The sequence below is a fragment of the Agelaius phoeniceus genome, chromosome 8 (assembly GCF_051311805.1).
Source record: "Agelaius phoeniceus isolate bAgePho1 chromosome 8, bAgePho1.hap1, whole genome shotgun sequence".
NCBI lineage: Eukaryota > Metazoa > Chordata > Aves > Passeriformes > Icteridae > Agelaius > Agelaius phoeniceus.
This window is the reverse complement of record NC_135272.1, coordinates 33,334,270-33,357,748: the sequence shown is the minus strand read 5'-3', so window position 1 is coordinate 33,357,748 and position 23,479 is coordinate 33,334,270. Positions and strand designations below refer to the sequence as shown.

Sequence of the window (23,479 nt, the reverse complement as noted above, 5' to 3'; positions counted from 1 at the left end):
GCAGCAGTGTCACAGGGTGTGACACCAAGGTGAGCCCAGGGTGCAGCAGTGTCACAGGGCTGTGACACATCAGGCACAGCCTTTTCTTTGCACACCCTGCACTGTACCAGCCAAGCACAGGACATCCCTGCAGGGCTCTGTGCCCCATCCCCCTGGGCTGCTGGGGGACAGCTTTCCCCCACTTTTCCACCTGGGGGGTTGGAGCTGCAGGGGTTTTTAGCTCCCTTCCAGCTCAGTTCTGTGATTCTAAGGGATTTGCTGAGGTCTCCTCTGCCAGCAGATGTGTGCTCCCAATTCTCCTGGGGCCATGCCAGGCACAGGCAGACCCAGCCCAGCTTTCCCAAAACAGAGTAAGGGACTCTCACAGCATCCCCATGCTGCTGGATGCTTTGATGCAGACCCAGTGGCCCTGGGGAGGCTCAGGCTCACCCTGCAGTCCTGAGCAGCCAAAGGTTGTGGCTCCCAGCAGCTCTGCCATCTCTGTGTGCTGGGGACAGGTTTGGAGAGTCCCTGTGCTGTCCCTGTCGTGGTGACAAACAGGCTGAGATCCACCCACGTGGTTTGGGACAAACACTTTTTATTCACAGGAAGTTTGGGGACAGTGGGTGCCAGCCTGCAAAGCCACCTGCAGCTGATGACACCGACCCAGCAGACTGTGCAAAGCCACCACCTCGAGTGCCATCACCGGGGCTTTGGTTCAGCTGTGTCCTCCTCCCTGTGCCCCAGGAGTGCTGGAAATGGTCCTTGTGCAGGAGACAGGGGACAGCACGATCTGTCCCCTCCGTCACCCCTCTCCCAACCTGGCTGCCTGCTGCAGGAGATTCTGGATTGAATTTTAATTTCAGCAGAGCTTGGGTAAGTGGGAAAAAGACTTTGAGGACATCTCTGCCTGATAAAACCCACCTGCCCTGAGCAGGTTTTACCCACCTACACCTGATCCTGTTCCAAACAGCACGGCCAATCCTTTCCCTTCCCAAGCACAGCACTTAGCCCAGATCCTGCCCAGCCCAGCTTCTCTGTGCCCACCCAAACGGCTCTGGCAAGGATGCCTTGTCCCATATTCTGTTGAATTCAGGGGCTGGGTGTTCCCTCTTTGGCTCTGGGGGAAATCACAGCCTCCTGAGTGGCTGGGTGTGCACAAGAGGTGCAGCACGGCACGGGGACAGGCAGCATCCTGGGGCCACTGCACTTTTGGGGACAGCCCCCTTTCCCCCAGGCTATGATCAGTGCATCCCCTCCATGAGGTGAGTCCATGCCAAGTGGCCATTCTTCCCAGGAAATCAGTTCTCAGGCTCAGACAGGCCATCGCTCTCCTTGAGCAGAGCATCCGGCTCCTCCTGGAGCCCGTAGTAGAGATCGTCCTCCCTCCCGGGGCCCTTCCGGGGGGCTCGGGGCTGCTCTCCCCGCTCCGGGAGGCCGGCATGGTTGGAGCAGGGCAGGCTCCGGCTCTGCGGCGCGGGGCTGCCGGGCACGGAGCCCTCCAGCGACGGCGTGTCCATCTCCTCCAGCAGGGATGCCAGCGGAGCGTCCCCCGGGCTGCGGGGACACCGAACAGCAAACGCTGCTGGGCAGGAGGTGCCATCCCCGGCCGTCCCAGCATCACCAGTGCCCTGGCTGGAGGGACCTGCGATGTCTGTCCCTATCCCAGCCCTCGGTGCCTGCTTTTTTGGGGAAAACCTGCCTGCCAGGTTCCTGCTGCCCAGGGGCTGAAATAATGGTTGTGCTAACATTTCCTAAACCCGCAGCTGGGATGGGAAAACAATGCACCCATCCCAGCTGTAGCTACATTTTGGCAGCTGCCCGTATGCCCTGAACAGTGACCCCCATCACTTGCAGAGCCCTCTGGGACCTCTCAAACCAATGCTTGGGCATCATATGTGGCATCTGGTTTGAGGGTGACGTGCTGTGCATCTCATTTCTATCAAAGTCTGACCAGAAACTTTGGGGTTATTCTTGTGAGGGACGCTGTTTATATTGATAAAGTGAAATAAAAGCAAAATGCGAAAATGCAATCATCAAAATACAAATTACAACCAAAGGCCATCTAAACGTCCTCCTGGGAAATAATTTGGTTCAGAGAATCCTCGTGGCTTGAGACTCCATCCCCACCATTCAGTGGGGCCAAGGGTGTGGAGGCTCAGTGCTGTGACAGCAGCAAAAACCCCTCAGCATCCTCTCCCTCCCGCCAATACTGGGGGTCTGATCCCCCCATTTTCACCCCTCATCCCAGCAGTGCCACCCCAGGCCCGCAGGCATCACCTACCAGCTGCCTGCTGCTGTTTCCCGGCGGGACGGCAGCTCCTGCAGGGGCTCTGCAGCGCCGTGCAGCTCCCGGTGGATCTCTGCCCTGGCCTGCAGGGATGGCTGCGAGCAGCTCCGGGGCCGGGGGGGCTGTGCCCGGGCTGGGGCTGGGCACACCGAGCTCACCTCCTGCCTCTGGACCTGCTCGTAGGATGGCAGGCTCTTCTCGTAGGTGCTGCTGGCCTCTGGCTTGGGGCAGGGGGAAACCAAGCTGCAGGCAAAGGGATAACAGGGTGCTGAGCAAACCTGGGCCCCAGGAGCTGGGAGATGCTCAGGCACGTGCACACAGGGCTCCATCACCTGAGGGAGTGGCTTTAGAGGCCACCAAGGCCGTGTCACTGCCCACACCAGCAGCAGAGCCAGGGGATGCCTGCAGGAGCACCACTGGATGATGCTCTGCCTCCCCCAGCGTCCCTCAGGCTCAGCCTCTCCCAGCCTGATCCCTGCTTGGCATTTTGTGTTGTACCAGGTGCAGCTGTCCCCAGTGTCAGAGCCTGTCCCCAGGGCACACGCCGCCCTGCTGTGGGACCCACCCTGTGTCCTTGTGTGGCAGCACCGTGGGTTTGTGGTCCAGGAACCGCTCGGCCTCGAGGTCCGCAGGGACAAACGTTATCTGGGGGAAAAGAGAGGCAGAGCCCAGGGCTGTGCTGGGCAGCACAGGGACCCCGGCCCTCAGAGTGGGGAGAGGGCCAGAGTGTCCCTTCAGCTGGGCTTAGGGTCTTTTCCCACCGTATTTGGACGTTTTCCTTGGAAATGGCACTTTTGAGGGCAATCGGTAAGGAATGAATGAGTCCAGCACAGCCCTGCTCTCAGTGCCTTTCACACGTGTCCCCAAGCCCAGAGGGAGTCCCAAGGCCCACACAGGAGGTCAGTGGTCAGGGACCACACTGAGTGTGTCCCATCCTTGAGCCTCCAGCACGGTGGCAAACCCACATGTCCCTCCTGGCTGGGGCTGAGCTCAGCTTTGAGTGGAGCTGCTTTCTGCTCCACCCCAATCCTAGAGAACACAGCTGCTTCCAGAGGTCCCAGCTGGTCCTGGGTCCTGAGGTTGCTCTGCCACATTCTGGAGGGCAGCCAGGTTGTTGATGGGCCACCCAGCAGTCCCAGATCAGTCCTGCAGATGCCCTCTCCTGGAAAAAGCCCTTTTCTGCCAGAGCTGTTCCCAGGGCGGGGACGCGTGGCTGCGCTCCTGCCGGCTGTGCCCTCTGCCAAGGAGACTGCCAGCTGAGGGCCCCCCCGACCTCCACAGCCACCACAGTCCCTTCTTGGGAGCCCTGGGAGCCTGCCAAGCCCCAGAGCCCAGGGAAGGGCAGCGTGGGAGAGATGAACACAAGTTTATTTCCTTGGGATTGTTCCCTGCTGCCTGTTTGAAAGCGAAGCCCCAGGCTCAGGGGTGAAGGAGATGAGGCACATCCTGCAGGCATCAGCAGGGCACAAACCTCCCAAAATAATTCCCCTTCCAGATCGCTGTAGCTGGCTTCCCCTGGGGAAACTGAGGCTGCACATCCACAGCAGCCAAAGCCCCCCAAACCCAGCCCTTGATCTCCCCAAAGTTCCCAGCAGCAGCAGCAGGAAGGATCCTACCTTTGGGTAGCACTGGCACATGCTCCATGTGATGCCCACGGCCACCAGCAGCACACCCAGGACACAGAAGGTGATGTAGTACTGGGGCTTTTCCATGCTCATGATGAACATGCCCAGCATCACCAGGAAGAAGCCCAGGATGATGAAGCCGTAGCGGAAGCTCTTCTCTGCCATGGGCTCCGGCTGGGGGAGGCAGGAGGGGAGATTTTGGGAAGCCCGTCCACCTGAGGCTGCTGAGCACCCCTGCAGCGTAAGGCAAGGAGTGGTTTCTCTCTCCAGAGGCTGCCAGGAGCTGCACGTCGAGCTGGTCCTGCCCAGGGCTGAGCCAGCCAGTTTTTAATGGGTTTGTAATGAATGCAAACACTGCCCTGCCGTTCACACTCCAGTGGAGCCACCCAGCACGTGTCCGGGTAACCTTCCCTGCAGGCACCCTCAGCCAGACCCACACCTTGGGAAGGGACAGGGATAACCTTCCCTGCAGGCACCCTCAGCCAGACCCACACCTTGGGAAGGGACAGGGATAACCTTCTCTGCAGCCCCACACTTTGGGCAGGGACAGGGATAACCTTCCCTGCAGCCCCACACCTTGGGCAGGGACAGGGATAACCTTCCCTGCCAGACCCCACACCTTGGGCAGGGACAGGGATAACCTTCCCTGCAGCCCCACACCTTGGGGACAGGGATAACCTTCCCTGCAGCCCCACACCTTGGGAAGGGACAGGGATAACCTTCCCTGCACACCCCACACCTTGGGCAGGGACAAAGGAGCACGGCTGCAGGGATGGGGACCCGCAGACCAGCTGGTGCTGCTGGGATTTTCCCAGCCCTGGGCACTGGAGCTGGACTCAGTCATAAATCAGAGCTGGCACAGCCCCAGATGAGGGGGATGCCAGGGCCCAGCGTGTTCTCAAGGGCTGCGGGGCTGCAACAGGAAAAGAGGGAGAGCTCCAGGGTCATTTTGGAGGCTGGGGGGTTTGGAGCAGACCCTGCCTTGCTCTGGCTGAGTGCTAAGGCTGCCTCACTGGGCTGTGAAGGAGGAACTAAAGCCAGAAAAGGATGGAGTGAGGTTGGTCCACTCAGGGAGAGTAAAGACAAAGTGTCCCTGTGCCCTGTGTACACTTAGGTTGGAGCTGGGGTGTTAAAAGGTGTCTCCTTCCCAGCACACACCCGACAGCCAGACAGAGTTTGTTTTATTCCCTTGATTTATTCCCCTGTTTTATTCCCTTGATACACCTGGTTCACGACAAATAATTCTATTACAAGCAGTGTGTTAGAGGTGGCTGTGGCTCCTCAGCCACTCTGCAGCCCTGCAGGGCCACGGGGGGCCCGGGGCAGCGCTGAATTGTGGTGGGATGCAGGAGCTGGCAGCTGTCACAGCTGGCCTCTCCTCTGGGCAAGGCTGCACACCCACCCGAGCAGGGCAGGGAGGAGGGGGCTGTGCCACTCAGGATGGCTTTTCCAGGAGGCTGCTGACATGCCAAGTGCACTGGGATGCTCTGAGCACAGGCACGACCCACTGAGCATGGCTGGCACCAAATGAAGTGAGGCGTGGGCAGTCAGCACGTAGGGAAACAAGGTGGAAGGGATGGGGACAGGGCTGGAAGGGGCATTCACAGGGAAGTGAGTGGTGCAGACAGAGCTGGGCTTTCTCTGCCCAGATTACTCAGTGTGCTGCACATTTATTATTGAGTGGGCAGGCCTGACAGGAGCTCCCCAGGGTGAGCAGGGAATGCAAAGCCTCTGAAACCAGCAGTGCTTTTATTAAAAATATGAAAGCTTTCAAACATGCCAGCTACCTTTGGTGCTCTGAACACATCTCCCAGCGCCGGAGAGCCGGGCAAGCCGGGCTGACCCTCCCCACTGCTCGCCCACCCTCCTCTCACCCCAGGTTTGGGGCTCAGTTTCCAGCTGGGACCCCGGGCAGCCCCGGCAGAGTCCCGGCCCAGGCTGGCGGCGCTCAGAGCCCCCGCACGATGATGTTCTCCATGATGTTCTCGTAGCTGGGAGGAGGCGTCGCCTGCGGCTCCTGGGGCTGTGCCGGGTCCAGCCAGGAGGGGCTGGGGCGGAACAGGGCGCTGTCCGAGGAGCTGCGCCGCCGGCCGCCCTGCCAGCCCTCGTCCTCCTCCAGGTAGCGGTACAGGGGCGGCGTGAGCTCCTCCTTCCTCCCCGGCGGCTGCACAAAGGCCGGGGCAGCGTGGGCTGGTCTGCAGGTCAGGGCTTCTTCATAGGTGGGGATGGCGCTGGAGTCCCAGGAGCTGCGAGGGGAGAGGAGGAAGCCCAGCAGTGCACACCATCAACATCCCAGCATCCAGCTGGAGCATCCCAGTGCCCAGCTGGAACATCCCAGCACCCAGTGGGGCATCCCAGCACCCAACTGGAGCATCCCAGCACACCTGGAACATCCCAGCACCAAGCTGGAGCATCCCAGCACCCAACTGGAACATTCCAGCACTCCAGGAACATCTCAGCACACAGCTGGATCATTCCAGCACCAACTGGAGCATCCCAGTGCCCCATTAACTGGAGCGTCCCAACAACCCTATTGTCCAACTGGAACATCCTAGCACCTAGCTGAAGCATCCCAGCACCCCTGGAGCATCCCAGCACCCAGCTGGAACATCCCAGCACCCAGTGGGGCATCCCAGCACACAACTGGAGCATCCCAACATCCATCAACCCCATTGTCTGAGCATGATTAACTTGTGTACTGGGGACAGCACATGGGCAGGTTTTGCTGAAGTGTCATGGGGTGACCCTGTCAGCTGCTTCTTGGCATCCATGAGGTTTTCAAGAGGGTCCCAGGGGCAGAAGAGCATCCTCACCATGCCCAGCCCCTAACTGACCTCCTGCAGAACAGAGGCTGCTGACAGCTGAGGGGGCAGCTTGGCACAAGGACCTGGGCAAGGAGCAGGGACCCCAGGTCCCTGTGGTCACACCCTGCTCCCAGGCCAGCCAGAGCCCTCCCTGCCCAGGAGCTGGCAGGGACGAGGTTCCCACCTGCAGTTCCACTTCTCCGCGGGCTCCGCCGTGAAGTACTGCAGGTCCCGGGGGAAATGGTACTGGTAGCGCCGGGACACCACCCTGGCGTTGGCCTTGACGGACCACAGGAGGCCGAAGATGAGCAGGATGCCGCCGATGCCGCAGCAGAAGAAACTGACGGAGCGCAGCAGGGCGCTGGAGGAGGAGGAGCTGGGCACGGCCTCGGCATCCCGGGGGGGCAGCAGCCGAGCCCCGCTGGCCGAGCCCACCTCGCCGTCGCTCCACCAGGCGAAGCAGAGCGTGCCCGTGACCAGCAGCACGGCCCCCGTGATGGTCAGGCCGTAGCGGAACGAGGCGGCGGCCATCCTTGGGGAGCAGCGATTAGCAGGGGACAGCAGTGAGGCAAGGCATGAGAGAGCCTGGAAGACAAGAAACGCGCCAGGTTTGAGAGGGAGAAGTTCGTGGAAGAACTGCCAGAGGAGAAAATTACTGGGCGAGGAGGTCTCCAGGGTTTGCAGCCCCTTTAGCCACTACTACTACTACTACTACTACTATTATTATTATTATTATTATTATTATTATTATTATTATTATTATTATTATTATTATTATTATTATCGTTATTATTATTATTAGTGTATATTAATAAAAATAAAAATAATAAATTATTATTATTGTTATAATATAATAATAATATAATATTATATTATTATTATATCTTATTGTTACTAGTTTTATTTTATTATATTTTATCATTAATTATATTATTATTTTATTATAGTTAATATTTTATTTTATATATTATTAATAATGTTAATATTAATATTATATTTTTATTTTTACTATATTATTATTACTATTGTTATTATTATTACTATTATTACTATTACTATTGATATTATTACTACTATTATTATTACTATTATTACTACTATTATTTTTACTATTATTATTATTATTATTATCATCATCTATCAGAAGGGGCATTTCCACCATCTCAGATAGAAAGCCCGTGGGAAGAGCAAAGTCAGCACCAGGTTGGGCCCATAACCTTCCTTGTAAAAAATCCCAATTTTCAAGGAACAGCACAAAGGCAGGATGGACACCCTTGCTCTGGGTGCTCTCAGAGCTCTTCTCTTTGGGTTTTATTCCAGACTTCCTCCCAGACTTGGAGGAATGCCAGCTGGGTTTCCTGGGCTTTCAAAGCATGGCTTATGGAAGAGGTCGGAGAGAGGGACATAAATTTAAGATGTCATCACTTCCAAATTATCAGTGTGCCTGTTTTCTCCTCCAGAACTGATGACATTGGAAAAATCTGCTCAGTCTTCATCCACATGAAGTTTGGCACACAAAACCTTCCTTGCCTGGGTCAGCTCCAGTGCAAACTTTCTCAAACTCCTGTCAAGATTGATCCTGTCAAGATTGATCCTGGAGGTGTTATCACCAGCTTCACCCTTCCTATCAGGGTGGTTTGGGGTTGGTTTGACAACCAAACAGGTGAGCTAGTGCCACATGTTCCTGCTGGGTGGCCCTTCTCAGCTAAATGTCACATGCAGAGAATTTCCCTGGTGCTGGAAAACTTGGGGAGGGGGAACTGGTTCCTGATCTCAGTCCCCATTGCTTTCTCCACAAACAGCAGGAATCTGCTCCGTGAGCTTGTGCATCCCCAGCTCCCAACTAACCAGGGAGGCAGAGAGGTCCCCCCACATCCCCTCTGCTCACTGCCCAGCAAGAAGATGCAGGCTCAGCTCCCACTTCTGAATAGACAAAAAGCTTTGGATCATGAGGGAATGAAGCACCAACACCCCCAAAGAGTTCCAGTCCTGGGTGGCTGCACTGGGAAGGTTTGCCATGGTGGCAGTGCCAGTGGAGAGCCTGCACAGAGCAGGAGCTCAAGCAGAGGCTGGTGGGCAGGTGGATGGCCCACACTCAGCTTTGCCTCCATCACCTTGCCTGTGTGTCAGCAGCAGGACCATAATGTGGTGGCTTTGGTGTCCATTCCTCCAGGCAGGGCTCATCTCCTGAATTGTACCCTGAGGTCTGAAAGGGCAGAGCCAGAGCCAGGCAGGGAGCAGAAGTCCAGCAAGGACTTGGTGCCATCAAGGTTAGGTGGAATTATGTTATTTCAAGGTGTTATTTATCAGATGGGCCCACTAAATGGAAAGGCAAATTACCTTGTACTGAAAGAAGCACTATCTGATCTAATCAACATTTAATGAAGGAATCTGATGAGAAGTGAGATTTGGGAAAGCTGAAGGAGTGGGAGCCCCAACAGCTCAGTCCAGCTTTTGTCCCAGGGTCACAAGCCCAAAATGCCACCTGGGCTGGCTGTGGCCAGTGGCCATCAGCTGGGAAGGCAGTCCTGTTCCTGGGCTGGGAAAAGGCAAAGCTTCCCTCTGTAATGGGGGCATGTTTGGATGCTCCCTCCTGAAGGGTAGGGGCTTGGCTGAGCTGAGATGGAGAAGGGACTGTTGGAGATGGTGTTAGATGCTGTCAGGGGTCAGCATCCCCAAACCATCACTGAACATGAGCAGGACACAGCAGAAGAGCTGGACTCAGGTTACCTTGCCTCTCTCAGGAGAGCACAGGGACCCCACTGACCTGTGAATGCAGCTCCTTTGGACAGCAATGCATTTTCAGGTAGAAATTTCAGCATATTGTTTAGACGGAAAAAAACAAACAACAACAAAAAACCAAACAAAAACAAAACAACAAACCAAACAAAAAAAAAAATCACCCAAAAAACCCCCTACAGCAAATCTCAATCCAGCTGTGTGGAAATGTCAGGTCACTCCAAACTGAGACACTGCACTGAACCTGCACCAAGAGCTGGAATGTTCACCTCCTGCAACAAACACTCTCCTCATTCTGGGGTCGGACTGGTGAGGTTTGGGAGCTGCTCTGAATCCCCTGGTGAGCTTTAGCAGTTGCTGTGATTCCCCTGCCTGGGCACGGGGAATTTTGCCGCCTCCAGCACTGAGCACATCTGGGAGAGCTGGCAGCGAGGGGGAGGAGGAGGGAAGGAGGAGAAGCCTCCGATGGAGGAGCCTCTGGGAGGTGATGGATTGACAGCTCGAGAGAATAAACTCTCCTCTCCCTCGACGAACCCAGCGCGGCGCAGGGAGCTCCCCCAGCCTCCCCGCACGGGCGGGGGCAGCTCCGCCGCGCTGGTGACATCGCCACCGCTGGGTGACATCGCCACCGCTGGGTGACAGTGCCACCGCTGGGTGCCAGTGCCACTGCTGGGTGACATCGCCACCGTTGGGTGACAGTGCCACCGCTGGGTGCCAGTGCCACTGCTGGGTGACATCGCCACCGCTGGGTGACATTGCCACCGCTGGGTGACAGTGCCACCGCTGGGTGACAGTGCCACCGCTGGGTGACATCGCCACTGCTGGGTGACATTGCCACCGCTGGGTGACATCGCCACTGCTGGGTGACATTGCCACCGCTGGGTGACAGTGCCACCGCTGGGTGACAGTGCCACCGCTGGGTGACAGTGCCACCGCAAGCCCCCTTGCCAAGCCCCCTCCCGGGCTGCCACAGCTCTCCCGAGCCTCTCTGAAGGACCCGCGGTGTTTTCTCAGCACGCCAAGCGCTGGAAGAAGAGCCTGGGGGAGCAGGGAGCGAGGGGCGAGGCTTGGGCCGGACCCCAGGCTCCCGCAGCCTCTCCCGGCTCCGCGCCGGGGCACTCAGCATCTGCACTGAGCCAGATGTGGCTCTCCCTCCCCACGAGCATTCCCGGCACAAGTTTTCACGGAGCCGCAGCAATTGCCGGCTCTCAAACGCCCTTCTCCACTCTTCGAGCACCCCTGACATTTTGTTCGGCCCTGTCTCGTCCTCTGACCTGCTCTGGAATAGTTTCCCGGGGAATAGATTTGCACGTTTCATGTACAAACAGATAATGTTGATAGTTTACATAGTTCCAGCGAGCCGCTGAGAATAGCAGCCCCCATATAAAGTTATGCAGATGGTGATTCATAGGGTCTACTAAGCATTACTCAGAAAAACGCTCTTTTCAAGCAACACGAGAAAAGAAAATATTTTGAACCTCTCCCACCGCCATCAAGCAGAAATCCACCTCCACACCCGTCCCTCCACGGCACTTACAGTCCGTCCTTCCGTGCGGGGCTGGAGACCTTTAACCACGGAAGAGGAACAGAAGAGATGCACAGAAGAGACGCACCAAACAAAGCGTGAGCGCGTCTGTAGGGAGATCCCTTCCTGCCTTTATCCAAATTTGTTATTTTGTTGTGACTATTACCAGTGAGGGCTTGCTCCCCATTCAAAGCAAAGTAGCAGCGATGCCTTGGAAGAGCTTCCAAGAACTCCGGTGCGCTCATCCTCCCGAGGCAGGTGCGGACGGAGGAGAGCCCGTGTGTCCCCCCAGCCGGGCTTTGGGGCTGTGCCTGAGCCCCGCGTCCCCTCCCCGGCGGCGCCCGTCCCCGAGGCACCCGCGGGGTCTCTCCCTGGGCGCAGGGGTGCCCGTGTCCCCTCCCGTGTCCCCCCGTGTCCCAGCCGTGTACTCACCGCCGCCGGCAGCCCCGCTCCGGAGCGGCGGCTCCGCCAGCGCGGCCCGCGGGGCGGGCGGGGCCGGGGGCGGGCGGGGGGCGGCGGCGGCTCGGGGCGGGCAGGGACCGGAGCTCCCTCCCGGCACGGCACGGCACGGAGCGGCACGGAGCGGCACGGCACGGCACGGCACTGCCCGGCTCCTCGCAGCCCGCTCCCGTCCCGTCGGGGCGCGGCGCTCCCGGGATTTCGGGATGCAAAGCTCCCCCTGCGGCTGGGGACATCCCTGCTGTGTCCTGTGTGTGGGACACCCACGCTGCAGCACGTCAGGGTCGCTGCCCCGGCCTTGCTTTGTGACCACTTCAGTTCGCCTCAGCTCCGTGTCAAAAGCTAATATTGTCCCGTTTCCTCGTTCATGGAATTAGAACGGTTTGGGTTTGAAAGGACTTTTTAAAGGCGATATAGTCCAACCCCCCTGCAAGCAGCAGGGAAATCTTCAACTAGATCAGGCTGCTCAGAGCCCCGTCTCACCTGGCCTTGAATGTTTCTGGGAATGGGGCATTCACCACTTCTCTGTGCCAGTGTTTCATCAACTTCACTGTAATAATTTTTTTTCTTTATAGCTAATCTAAGTCAACCCTTTTTTAGTTTAAAACCATTGGCCCACAGCACTCAGGACACCTGGATATTAAACAAGCTGAGGGTGCTGTGATCTGAATTTCAGGATGGTGGGTATGACAGCATCTGGATTCAGGCACAATTCCTCCTCACGGAGCTGGAGGGAGATTTGAGCAAGAGCTGCTGTGCTGTGCTGTGCTGTGGCTGTGCACCTCACTCATCCACAGATGCACAGATGCAGCACGCTGCCCTTGGGCTGCAGCTGAGCATCACTGACAGGCAGAGCCATTCCTATGGATACCCTGGGCTGCTGCTCCTGCGCTGCTTGGAGCTCCTCAGCTCACAACCAGCTCACAACCAGCTCACAGCCAGCTCAAGGTTTACCTGCACGTGCTGCAGGGACTGATGCAAAGCCCCGCTGTGGAATTCACATCTGCTTCATACGTGATCAGAAGGCACTCAGCCCAGCCGAGAACCTGTGGGTGTACAGCTCCATTTACCTGCAGCCACTGTGGAGTTTTACAAAAGGCAAACTGGGGCACACGGAGGGCTGGCTCACCCAGGAGTGGCCCTGCAGCAGGCTGGGTCTCCTTCCAAGAGGAGCATGGGGCAGGAGTCCCCAAGGCCAGCACCCAGTGATGTGGGGGCACTGTGAATCAGCAGCCACTCTGTTGAAGGACAGTAAGAGAACTTTTTCTGCTCAGATATTGTATTTAACTGAAATTTGATTGTCAAACAGCATCTGAAGCATTTCAAAGTGGTGTCAGTGCACAGCTCCATGCTATTCCCAGCACAGGGCTGCAGAGGGAGATGGCTTTGTGCCCTTTATGGGTTTTTTCAGCCCCATAACCATCCACAACCTTCTACCTTGCCCAGAGATCTGGTCTGCAGGCAGCCAAACTCATGACAAATATTCCGCCACAAGGCAGAGGCTGGAAGTGCTGAGTGCTACCAGCACCTCTGTCTGCTTAGCAGCACCTTGGCCAAAATGTGTTTTCCCTCTCTGAGCACTTTCCTGCAGGTGGACAAGGTGCTGCAACGTGGGGCACAGGGAAAAGGCTTCTCCAGAATAAAGACAGAATATCTGTGCAAAACATGTGAAACATCCCATGCACAGTGAAACTGCAGCGGAGAAAACAAGGAGATATAAAAGACAGTTACAGCCCCTGCAAGAACAAGAACAAAAGAGGAACAGGGAAGGAGATTGTTCCAGTAATTGCCTCCCCCAGGTAAGGATGCTGAGCCTGAGCAATGCTGCTGGCACAAAAAAAAATGCTGCTTTTTGATTCATTGTTCACCTAATTTTGCTGCTGCAGCAAATCACATGTAAAACAGTGCATTTCACTGTATAATCAAGATAAACAAGCCAGCTTTTTCATTAGGGGTGTGTGTGTGCAGATGCATACACTCTCTGCCCTGTCACGGCAGGGTGGGTGATACCAAGAGCACCAAGCCAAGAATGAATTTGGATGCACCAAATCCAGAGCACAGGCTCCCTGCCAGAATCCTTATTTGTGGCACCTGGGCCAGGCCACATTGACTCCTTCAGTGATTTGGCACACAGGACACTCATCCCACGCCCAGCTGCCCCCAGCAAGCACCTCTGGTCACACCCCCTGTGACAGAGTCACTAAAGATCCACTGGTGTGGCTTCAGGGGTCACATCTCTGCAGGCACAAGGTGTCCATGTTGTCCAGATCCATGGAGAAGCCATTCCCAGGGGCTGGCACACCTCGTGTTTCCCTGCTCACTGGGTGCAGCCTGCCAGGCTGATAAGGGGCTGCAGCACACAGCCATGAGGATGTGCAGATGGGAGAGATTTCCTGCATCCAGCACGTGGAAAGCAAAAGAGAAACCTACTGCTGTTTATCTTTGCCTTAATTTGCATCTTCTTAAAATGCCTAATTAGTCGTGCTAGTTGATATACTGGCTCAGGCACTCCTACTTCATCCAGTCAGCAAACCCAGGCTGTGGAAATATTTGTCCTAGGTCTTCACATGAGGCAACATTCACGGGTGTCCTTTGGGGTTGAACCTGCAGCTGGACATGGATCTCTCTGTGGAGGTCCTGCTGCATGGTTTGGGAGCTCTCCTTTGTGGTGTCCATCAGGAAATGCCAAGCATTTGGATGTCAAAGGGGATCAGCCCCCTGATCCCCTCAAGGGGTGTGTGGATTTTTGGCTAGTTCACCTAGAGCTACTCCTGCAGACCAGCTGTGGTTTTGACCCAAGACTTTATTGAATGCCAAAGTCCTTTTTGTACCATAATATGTACTTTGTAATATACCTTATTATTTAGTTCCAATGGCTTCACTGAGTTTGAGTTATAATAGGAGAACAAGATGTGTATGAAGTTGTTTGATATCAGTTTCTGTTGTGGTTCCTCCACTAGCTATGTCCATCATCTAGCAAGCCACTGGACCCAAAACCTCTGAGTGTTTTAAAGCTTAAATGTTTGCTTACTCAACTGTAATGATGTCCCAGCCAGCAGCCTGTAAATCTGCACCACACTGAGGAGCACAACTGTGGTGGAAGGTTTTGGAAAGGGACTGGGAAAGTATGGATAGAACTGTCCACAGAAGACTTTATGGACAAGCAGTGTTCTCAAATTCCTTCATCTCCTTGTCTGGGACTTGTGTCAGTACAGGAGCACCCGGCTGAGGTGCCAGCTCCTCCTGGGGCTGTTGTGTAGAGAAATGGGTGTGATAAAACTTTGGCTTTCATGTAAGGGAAACTTCTGTGTTGCAGATGAGGACACAAGCAGCTTCCCAGGGGCTTTCCAACAGAATCTGCGAAGGATTTGAAATTTGCCCAACAAGGGGTGGGGGAAGAAAATAGTTAAATCCTCAACTCAGCCTTTACTCAGACAAAACTTTCCCTGAGCTCCTGGAGATTTTTGCCTCGGGGAAGCCCCATGTCTGAGCTCTTTCTTTCCCCATGAAGAGGCACCACGGCTGTGTTACTCGTGGGTAACCCACCATGCAGCGTGTTTTACACGCCACAGCTGCTGCAGCCCTGCTGGAGTGTGAGCTGCAGTGAGGAAACATTGATTTCCAGCCCTGTAGGCTCCTCAGTCGAGCCTGATGTCAGTCCCATCTATCACACCTGAGCAGAGAGAGCCAGGGGAGACATGCCCTGGCTGCTGAAGCACAGCAGCAGCTTGCTTCACTCCACACATTGGATATCTGAGCTTGAAGCTCCTGTGTATCCTTCATTCCAAAAGCTGATGTTCAAAGAAGCAGAAAGAACTTTGATTAAACACAAAACTGGCTAAATTTGCTTCCCAGTGAACTCAACACAGCTATGCTGACATCCCCAAGACCTGGTGCTTCTCTGTGCCTCTGCTGCATGCAGCTATTACAGAGCTCCCTAGGGAGCAGAGAATGGGCTGGGCTTTGTTTATCTTTCAGCACAAAAATGCAAAAGAGAATCTCAAAGCAGCATTAATTACAAATTTTAGAGGAAAAGGGTGGAGCAGCCATCCAGCTCTTCTGGTTGCCACCACATGTGAAGTCCAACATACATCTGTCCCAGATGTTCCAAGCTGTTTTCCTTTTCCAATGCCCTGCATTATCCCACTGCCTGCCTTGGCATCAGGCTGCCCACAAGCACTTGTTCACATCAGTGTGCTGTGCTGGGAGGTTGCTGAGGACTAAAATGCTGCCAGCAAACCTTGCAAACATTTTGTTGGAAGCATGACAGCCTGGGGAGAGACACAAAGAATGGCTGAGAGGAGGAGGGTTCCAAGGTTTCTTAAAGAATCACCAGCTGAGGTATCAGCAAACACAGATTTAATACAAAGGCGACAGCACAACAAAGTTTGTTGGCAAGGTTCACTCTATTACTTACTAATGGTTAAAGCACAGAGAGAAAAAAAGCAAACAAAAGATCCAATGTCAATCAATCCAAACTGATAGAAACACAATATTATCTATGTGAAGGCTGGGCTGGGGAGGGGGAGACAAAAGGATAGGAAAAGGTAAGGATAAAAAGGAATACATCCAAAAGGCACAACAGTTCTTCAATAAACAGCTTTTAAACTTAACAGCACATAAACTTACCAGAGTTCATTTATGTTGTCAGTCAAGCCAAACAATACAGCAAAGGATTCATATAGGATTTACTATACCACAAGAGTAACTTACCTACAGGCCTAACTTCCTTCCAAATGTAAAATACTTCAGCATTCCCAGGACACTTGATGCAGCATATGCACACCAACATCAAGAGTCTGCACAAGACACCTGTAAGGAATTCCCTTCTAATTCAGTGAAACACTCACCTGGGATGCCTTTGGTGCCCTGCTGTGCCCAAAAGCCTGTCTGCTTTCTTCACAGCTCATCTGCAACATCAGCTGCTGACCCAGCAAGAGCTCTGTGATTTCTGCTGCACACCTTGCCTCGCTTTAACCCAGAACATTTACATCTCCTTACATGGGTTTCTAGGTAACTGAAGACAATTTGAAACTCTGCAAGAAATGACAGGAGGTGAGTTTGGGAAATAACAGGCTGCAGCTTCTCTGTAATGGCATTAAAAGAGTCAGAGGATACCAACACTCATCTCCAGTGCCACAGCTCCCTCAAAGGGGAATTTGCCTTGCACTCTGGTTAGCTCTGTGGTGTGAGGCTCTGAGGAGACCCCACTCCTGATATTCTCCTGATTTCTGCCTGAAAGGAACAGCACTAGCAGGAGATTTCTCCTATGGAGGTTTACGAGCAGGTTGCTCCCATCTCTCCCCTCAGTCTGCAAGAGAAAAACTGACTCAGAACTGACTTGGAAGAACGAGGGGGATGTGAATGTGAGTAACAGGCATTTGCAAAGATGCGTGTGAAGAAACAGCTGGAAGACATTGCCTAAGTTAGCTACCTTCAGACTGAAAAGAAAGGTCTCAATTTACCATCTGCAGATGACTTAGATCAGCACCTCACAGAAAGCACCCATGAGCAGCATCCCTGGGACACTGTCCTGCCATCCCACATGGAGAACACAGGATTCCCTGCTCCACCTCTCTGGGAAGTCCCCCAGGATCCAGAGAGTTAATCTTGCTCCCCAAAAAGTATCCTGCACTTTTCTTTGGCTACTTATCTTACTTGAAAAGGTGTGGTTTCCCTCCCCTGGCATTTCTGCTGTGACAGAGAAGTGTCAGCTCTTGGTTGCCTCACAGAGGGATGAAACTCTCCTGCCCTGATTCACTCTGCCAGTTCCAGCATGAGGGAAATCCATCCCAGCCCTATCACCTTCATTAGCCTGGATGTAAGCAGACACCTCAGTGCAATAAAAGTTCAGAGCTTATTACAGGCTCTGAGCTGATACCATAGATAATGGTAATTAACTGCTCTGGGATGACAGTGGTTTATTGCTGCCTGATTTCTCAATGATTTCCTTAAGCAGTCTGTAAAAAAAAAATGGGCCTTGCCAAGGATGGAGAGGGCAGGAGGAGACAGAAAGCAGCTGAGTCTGCAGCTCAGCACATGAGGGGCTTGGAAGGGCACCTGGAGTTTACCATGAGCTGGGAGCAGGATCAGTGCATTTACCCATTCTCAGATTTATTTATGAGTCTCAGGGTTTCTCTGGATGGGTATTTAAAGGCCACTCTTCTCCATGGACAGGGTGCTGCAGCAATCATATCATATTTTGATGCTTACTGGAAGTATGAAAAAAGTGGGATTTGGTTGTGTCAGGAGGTGCTGAAATTGCTGTCTCATTTTACTAGGTATGGCTCCAACCAATTCTGCCAAGCTGGATTCTACAGAAATTCCCTGTATTAAAGGAAACTGAGCAATCACATCCTCATCACCTTCCGTGCACACACCTTTTCCAGCCACTGATTTGCAGAGCTGAGGACCAGTCAATTTATCCAGTCCTCAGCCTGAAAATCGTTCTGTATCTCCATGAGATGATCCACACATGGGAGCACATCTTGTTCTTCTCCACAGAAAGGGGCAGGAACCTCTTCTCAAAGCCTCCAGCTTCCTTCTGCTCAGTTCCACACACGTGGGAGTCGCTTCCAAGGCACATCTGCTGTTGAAAGGAGCCGAGCAACGTGGAGGGAACAAAAACTGGCAATCAGCTTTCGACCTGATTTTGTACAGAGTTTTCTAGTGGAAAAAAAAGGACATTTGTAGTCTATCAGCATAGCACTGAACCACGTTAAATACGCCTCCATTTATCTTCAGTAAGACCAATACAGTTCCTTATTATTGGAACAATGGTGTATTTTTGTCACCCTTAATTATTAACTAATCTGGCTGCGATTTCTCCGTTTATTAAAAGGATATTCTAGGTGACTTTAACAGCTATACAACTCTTATATAACCAACATCTTAAACTCTTTTTTTCCAGCCATCCTTTTCAGTTTTTTTTTTTTTTTTGCTTTGCTCACAGCTTTTCTATTTTTCTTTGGCATTGGTAAGTAAACCCAAGGGGCCAGATCCTACAGTTACACTGATGTTTTTGGAGCATGGCCTGGAGTTTTATCAGTTTACATCATCTGGGAGTGGGCCCATAAAATTTTTAAACGTTGCAATAAATGAAAGCAGACAGGTGACAGAGTGACAACACCAGACAGAGAAAATGGCCACAGCCAAGGCAGTGCAAGCCTCAGCTTTATTTGGAGGAAAAGTCCTGCAACTACATCTGGTACTGGGATGCTAAACACACAGGCAGGCTTGCTGGGAGCTGAAAACGGGAGCAAAATTTGGCCCGTACAGAAAAACAACTTGCAGTGTTTCCTCAGGTGACACTGGCAAGCCTTCACCATCACCAAATGATTCCTGCATGTTCCCACAGCGTTTTCCTCTCCAAGCAATAAGATTCCAGAGGCAGGTGGGGGGAGAGGGTACCCTGCAGTCACTCCCCACCAGCTGTGATTCACAACTGCCTTTGTGACAAAGTTCACCCTGAGCATCCTGGAAGCCACCGATGCTTGTGTGCATTTTGCCATGAGTCTGCAGCAATGCATTTTTGCCTTCCAGTGACTGCAGCTGGTTTCTGATGCCCAGCACAGTCAGTGTCCCCAGGATCTACCAATAGAAGGAGATGGGAGCATCACAGTTTCTACACCCACTTCTCTCTCTCAGGGCTGTAAAACCAACTGATGGTTGCCATGAGCTCGCTGTCCCCACTGCTCACCCAGAGGAGTGTGACCTCCTTCAGCTTAGATCACTCAGTAGTTTGAGTGCTGGAACCCCAAGTTCCTCAGTAACCAGCTCTCCACACCTGCTGCCGTGCCACAGCCATTTCATTTCTGCCACAGAGGACACTGCCCTGGTGACAGTGAAGGGAGGGCTGAATTCCTTTCCCAGTCTGGCTCTCTGTTTTGACAAGTGATTCTTTTTATAAATGCCAGACAGGGTATCCCTTCAGAGACAATTGTAAAGCTGGATTTAATGCACGTCACAGAGAATACACGAAAGCTCTCGTACGTTCTGCAGCACTGGGGTTTTTTTTGGTGGCTCTGTGAACGTGCTGACCAGCAGCTGACCTTGCCTCCTGATGCAGAGCACAGCCACTGAAGGATAGGACACACTCTGACATCATCAATATTCTCAATTTTACTTCACACCCTGCATTTGCTTCCCCCCAAGGTGGTGATGGGTCCCACCAGCCACCTACAGTAGCTCATCACCAGAGGAGTGGGGCATCATTGCTATCAGAGCACTTGGGACACAGCCCAGGTATCCTTGATTCCTGCAGCACCAGTTATTCCTTCTCTTGGTGAAGCCCTTCCCAGTGTGAACAGGGTGGCTGCAGCCTTGAGGGACAGAGGAAGGCAAGGAAAAAAGAGCAAAGTCACCCCAAGGACTCAGATGAATCCACATGGAGAGCTTTCCCCACCATGGATGTTAAACAAGTCCTTTCACATTAGATCCACCTACACCTGAATAGTCTCACCAATCTAACCTTGCCTAAACCTTCAGCTGGTGTTTCACTTCCCCTGAGAGCTATCTGGAAATTTCTAAAGTAACTAAAAATGCATTTTCCCTTTTTGACCAATTTCCCAAAGGCCACTCCAGCTACAGCTGCTGTACCAAACCCTCTGCCCTCCTCCTCTTCAAGCCACCACACACCTCTACTCCCTCACATGAAACAGCTGTGAAACCTGAGAAATAGGTCCTGGGCAATAGATATCCCATTGATAAATACCTTTTAAAAAACCCAACTGGAAGCTGGTCAATTGAGCACCATCAGGTAAACCACGTTCCTCTACTGGCTTTTCCTTCAGGGTGACTGAACATACTTTGGATTTCTCAGCAGAGGGAGCTTCTCACAAGCAGTTTGAGCACCACCTGCCTCCAACCTCAGAAGCACTCCCGTTCCAAACAAGCTTTGCACCAAACCAACGTGCAGGAAAACCAAAAGCAGCTGACTCCTAACCCCGAGTAACCACCGGCTGGTTTCTTTATGGATTTAAGCAGGCTCGCAGTCTTCCCAAAATTCTTTATTAGTTTTCATAACTACTCCTATTAAATGCCTGTCCTTTCAGTGTCCTGGTACTGCTCAGCAGCAGCTCTGTGGCAGTCAGTACCAGGGCTGTGAGAGTTTACAAGGAAAAAAATGGGCTTTTTAATGCTTTTCAATGCCTTCCTTTGGTGCCACTGAAGGCCTCTTGATATTTTTCTTATGGAGACAGAACTCTTCAGCCTACTTTTGTGTGCAGCTCAAATGCTCTGTATGTGATGACCATGCAGTGTGGCCAGCAGGGTCAGGGCAGGGATTGTCCCCCTGTGCTTGGTGCTGATGAAGCCACACCTGGAATCCTGTGTGCATTTTGGGGCCTCTCATGACAAGGAAGACTTTGAGAGGCTGAGGTGTGTTCAGAGAAGGGCAGCAGAGCTGGGAAAAGGGCTGGAGCACAAATCTGAGGTTGAGGGAGTGGTGGGGCTCAGCCTGGAGAACAGAAGGCTCAGAGGGGACCTTCTCAGTCTCTGTAACTCCCTGAAATGAGGTTGGAGCCAGGTGGGGGTCGGGGTCTTCTCCCAGGGAACAAGTGACAGGGCAAGAGGAGGCAGCCTCAAGTTGTGCCGGGAAGGTTTGGATTGCGTATCAGGAACAATTTCTTCACATAAAGAGTTATCAAACACTGGAACGGGCTGCCCATGGCAGTGGTGGAATTATCATCCCTAGAGAGGGTTAAAAGCTGTGTGGATGTGGCACTTGGGGTGGTGGCCTTGGCAGTGCTGGGGCAACAGTTGGACTTGATGATCTGAGATGGCTTTTCCAGCCTAAACAATTCTATGATTCCATGACTCTGTGTCCCTTCTCCCTGTCTCCTTGGACAAAGAGCTGCACCCTTTATCCAAAAGCCTTTGTATGGTCACCACCAAGCCCTGCTGGGTGAGGAGCAGAGTCGTGTGCAGGGCTGGCAGGGATGAGCTGTCCCCAGGAGGAGCTCTGGCATGGTCAGTGCCAGGGCCCTGCTCTGCTCCCAGCACAAGCCTGCATGGGGTGAGCTCCACAGGGAGCTGATCCAGGCAGGAAAAAAAAAAAAAAAACTGATTTGAACAGAAAATGTTTAATTCTTCAGTCAGATCAGTTCTCCAACCTGTTTTAGTGAGTGACAGCAGAAGCACTTGTACTGCACAGCATGCCCAGAACAGCATGAGTGGGCGGATGGGATGGCAGGAGAGGGAGGCAGGGAGGAGAGGAAGGGAAAAGGACTGCTTTTTTAAGAAGCACTAACAGCTTAAACACACTTAAAATGTTAATTTAATTGAAGAAACCAAGGATTTTCATCTCACCAAGGTACCAAGAGAACCTTAGCTCTTCCAACCAGATTTGCAGATGATGTCTTCCTAAGCCTACATGGATTGTTGGATGATGTTTTGCCTAAATAACTAGAATAACTAGAATTGAAAACCTGCAGCATTTCTAATATCTATCTCCCCTTCCCTCATCCCCTTCTCATTCCTGTGTTTTCTATGCCTGCAATTTGACCATAATCTGAACATGGTTCACTCCTCTGCTTTAAAGGAGTTTCACATCCCAATCTTTCAGCTCACCTACCCCCTTCCTGTTGCCTAGAGCCTTACAAAAACAGAGCAAAACATGAAAAACATTATAAGCACTTGTAATGGTTCTTCATAAAAACAATTTCAAAATAGTATTTACACTGATGGCATAAATATGCCCTTATGAATAAATGATGCTGTTATTCAATAAGCCCAGTGCTTGATCACATTCAGATCAGGAATAATTATTTAGGTCCTTTAGAGAGGTTAAAATAACCTCTTGTAGAGCATGGGAACCTTCTTTTGCATGAATAATTTCCATCAGCAGATGAACTGATAAATAAAAGCAGATAACATCAATCAGCTCAGATGTAAGAAGAGCTAGTGAGCAGACTAGGCACAAGTGCAACAAATATAATTTGGCTATAAATAAATTTAGTCTGGAAATTAGGAGACCCTTTCCAAATATGAGAGCTGTGAAGTCTCAGTCTAGTCCTTCAATAAAAGCCGTGGGACAAATCCCAAAAAAGCAGTGTGCTAAAATTTCCATCCCTGGAATTGTTCCAGGCCACATTGCATGGGGACCTGAGCAAACTGTTCTAATGGAACAGTGGCTCTGCCCATGGCCAAAGGGTTGGGATTAGGTGATCTTTAAGGTACTTCCAACCCAAACCATTCTGTGAATGGTTCCATGAAATCCTGGAGTGGGCTTCACAACAAAGCCTTCCATGTCCCTGAAGAGGGCTGAAAGGTGTGGCTGGGCTGCCACAGCTCAGCTCTGAACCTTGATCCCTCCCTGTCAGAACTCTCCATCTCCCAGCTATCAATCATCTAAAGGACAAGGTCAGCATTTCTCCTGCTGACACTTGTGTCACATCACCATGGCTGTGTCCACACGGAACACCTGGACTCCATGTTCCTCTCTGAACTCAGCCTTTGCCATTCCAGGATATCTGACAGTGCTGGCTCTGCCAGGACCTCCTGGAGCTGTCACCGGACCTCTGTCACCATCCTCTCAAGCTGCACATCCCTTGAGGGATTTTAACTTCAAAAAACAAAGCCTCATCTTTCTCACAGACTTTATTTATCTTCTGTCATGTGGTTCTATCATGGATAGGAGTTTTCTGCCAGGGTTTTAGAGAGCAAGCTGTGTTTTGGAGGGAGGTGCTCCTTTATTCTAGAAATGGAACTGCTGGCACTTTGGAGATACCTGCACTGTCGAGTTCTTGTGCCTACACCACCAGAGGGGTGCACAGGTGAGGGATGCACAGGTGAGAGATGCGGAGATGTTTTGCTCCAGACCCCAACCCAAAGGCACCAGGACGCACCCCTTGCTCAGGGGACACGGTCACCACAGCACCACCACGGCCTGTCCCCCGCCCTGACCAGGGAGTCCCCTCTGCCTCAGCCCTTGTCCTCTGCCCTGTGTCCCACCCAGCCCCCGCCAGGACCAGTGCCCAGAGCTTCCCGGGGATCTGACCCGGCTCCCCCAGCCCTTCCCGGGGTCTGACCCTGCCCGGTCCCCATCCCTAGCACTGCC

The 23,479-nt window shown here is 52.7% G+C and overlaps 2 protein-coding genes across 5 annotated transcripts; both read right to left on the bottom strand.

Annotated features, from left to right (window-relative positions):
* Positions 1 to 1,280: 1,280 nt before the first annotated feature.
* Positions 1,281 to 4,059, bottom strand: BSND (barttin CLCNK type accessory subunit beta). The gene is made up of 4 exons (XM_054638816.2): positions 3,886 to 4,059; positions 2,835 to 2,914; positions 2,264 to 2,512; positions 1,281 to 1,536 (listed from the first exon to the last, which is right to left on the bottom strand). Exons 1-4 carry the CDS (start codon positions 4,057 to 4,059, stop codon positions 1,281 to 1,283), a joined length of 759 nt encoding a protein of 252 aa, XP_054494791.1.
* A 1,567-nt stretch (positions 4,060 to 5,626) lies between these two features.
* Positions 5,627 to 16,730, bottom strand: TMEM61 (transmembrane protein 61). Of its 4 annotated transcripts, none has more exons than XM_077182551.1 (4): positions 16,544 to 16,730; positions 16,272 to 16,457; positions 6,883 to 7,283; positions 5,627 to 6,140 (listed from the first exon to the last, which is right to left on the bottom strand). In XM_077182551.1, exons 2-4 carry the CDS (start codon positions 16,338 to 16,340, stop codon positions 5,843 to 5,845), a joined length of 768 nt encoding a protein of 255 aa, XP_077038666.1. In that variant the 5' UTR covers positions 16,341 to 16,457; positions 16,544 to 16,730; the 3' UTR covers positions 5,627 to 5,842. The 4 variants fall into 4 exon arrangements, with proteins under 4 accessions (XP_077038666.1, XP_077038665.1, XP_054494659.1 ...); XM_077182550.1 differs by lacking the exons at positions 16,272 to 16,457; positions 16,544 to 16,730 and adding exons at positions 10,975 to 11,003; positions 11,129 to 11,363; XM_054638684.2 differs by lacking the exons at positions 16,272 to 16,457; positions 16,544 to 16,730 and adding an exon at positions 11,395 to 11,545.
* Positions 16,731 to 23,479: the final 6,749 nt, after the last annotated feature.

What these genes read in the sequence shown, in the direction of transcription:
- BSND (XM_054638816.2), bottom strand. Translation starts at nt 4,059, where the DNA reads ATGGCAGAGAAGAGCTTCCGCTACGGCTTCATCATCCTGGGCTTCTTC. An exon ending in CTGCCACACAAGGACACAGG is followed by an intron (nt 2,513 to 2,834) that starts GTGGGTCCCACA and finishes CTTTGCCTGCAG; the next exon opens with CTTGGTTTCCCCCTGCCCCA. An exon ending in GAAACAGCAGCAGGCAGCTG is followed by an intron (nt 1,537 to 2,263) that starts GTAGGTGATGCC and finishes GTGTCCCCGCAG; the next exon opens with CCCGGGGGACGCTCCGCTGG.
- TMEM61 (XM_077182550.1), bottom strand. Translation starts at nt 11,207, where the DNA reads ATGAGCGCACCGGAGTTCTTGGAAGCTCTTCCAAGGCATCGCTGCTAC. An exon ending in TGGGGAGCAAGCCCTCACTG is followed by an intron (nt 11,004 to 11,128) that starts GTAATAGTCACA and finishes CCGTGGTTAAAG; the next exon opens with GTCTCCAGCCCCGCACGGAA. An exon ending in GCGGAGAAGTGGAACTGCAG is followed by an intron (nt 6,141 to 6,882) that starts GTGGGAACCTCG and finishes CTCCCCTCGCAG; the next exon opens with CTCCTGGGACTCCAGCGCCA.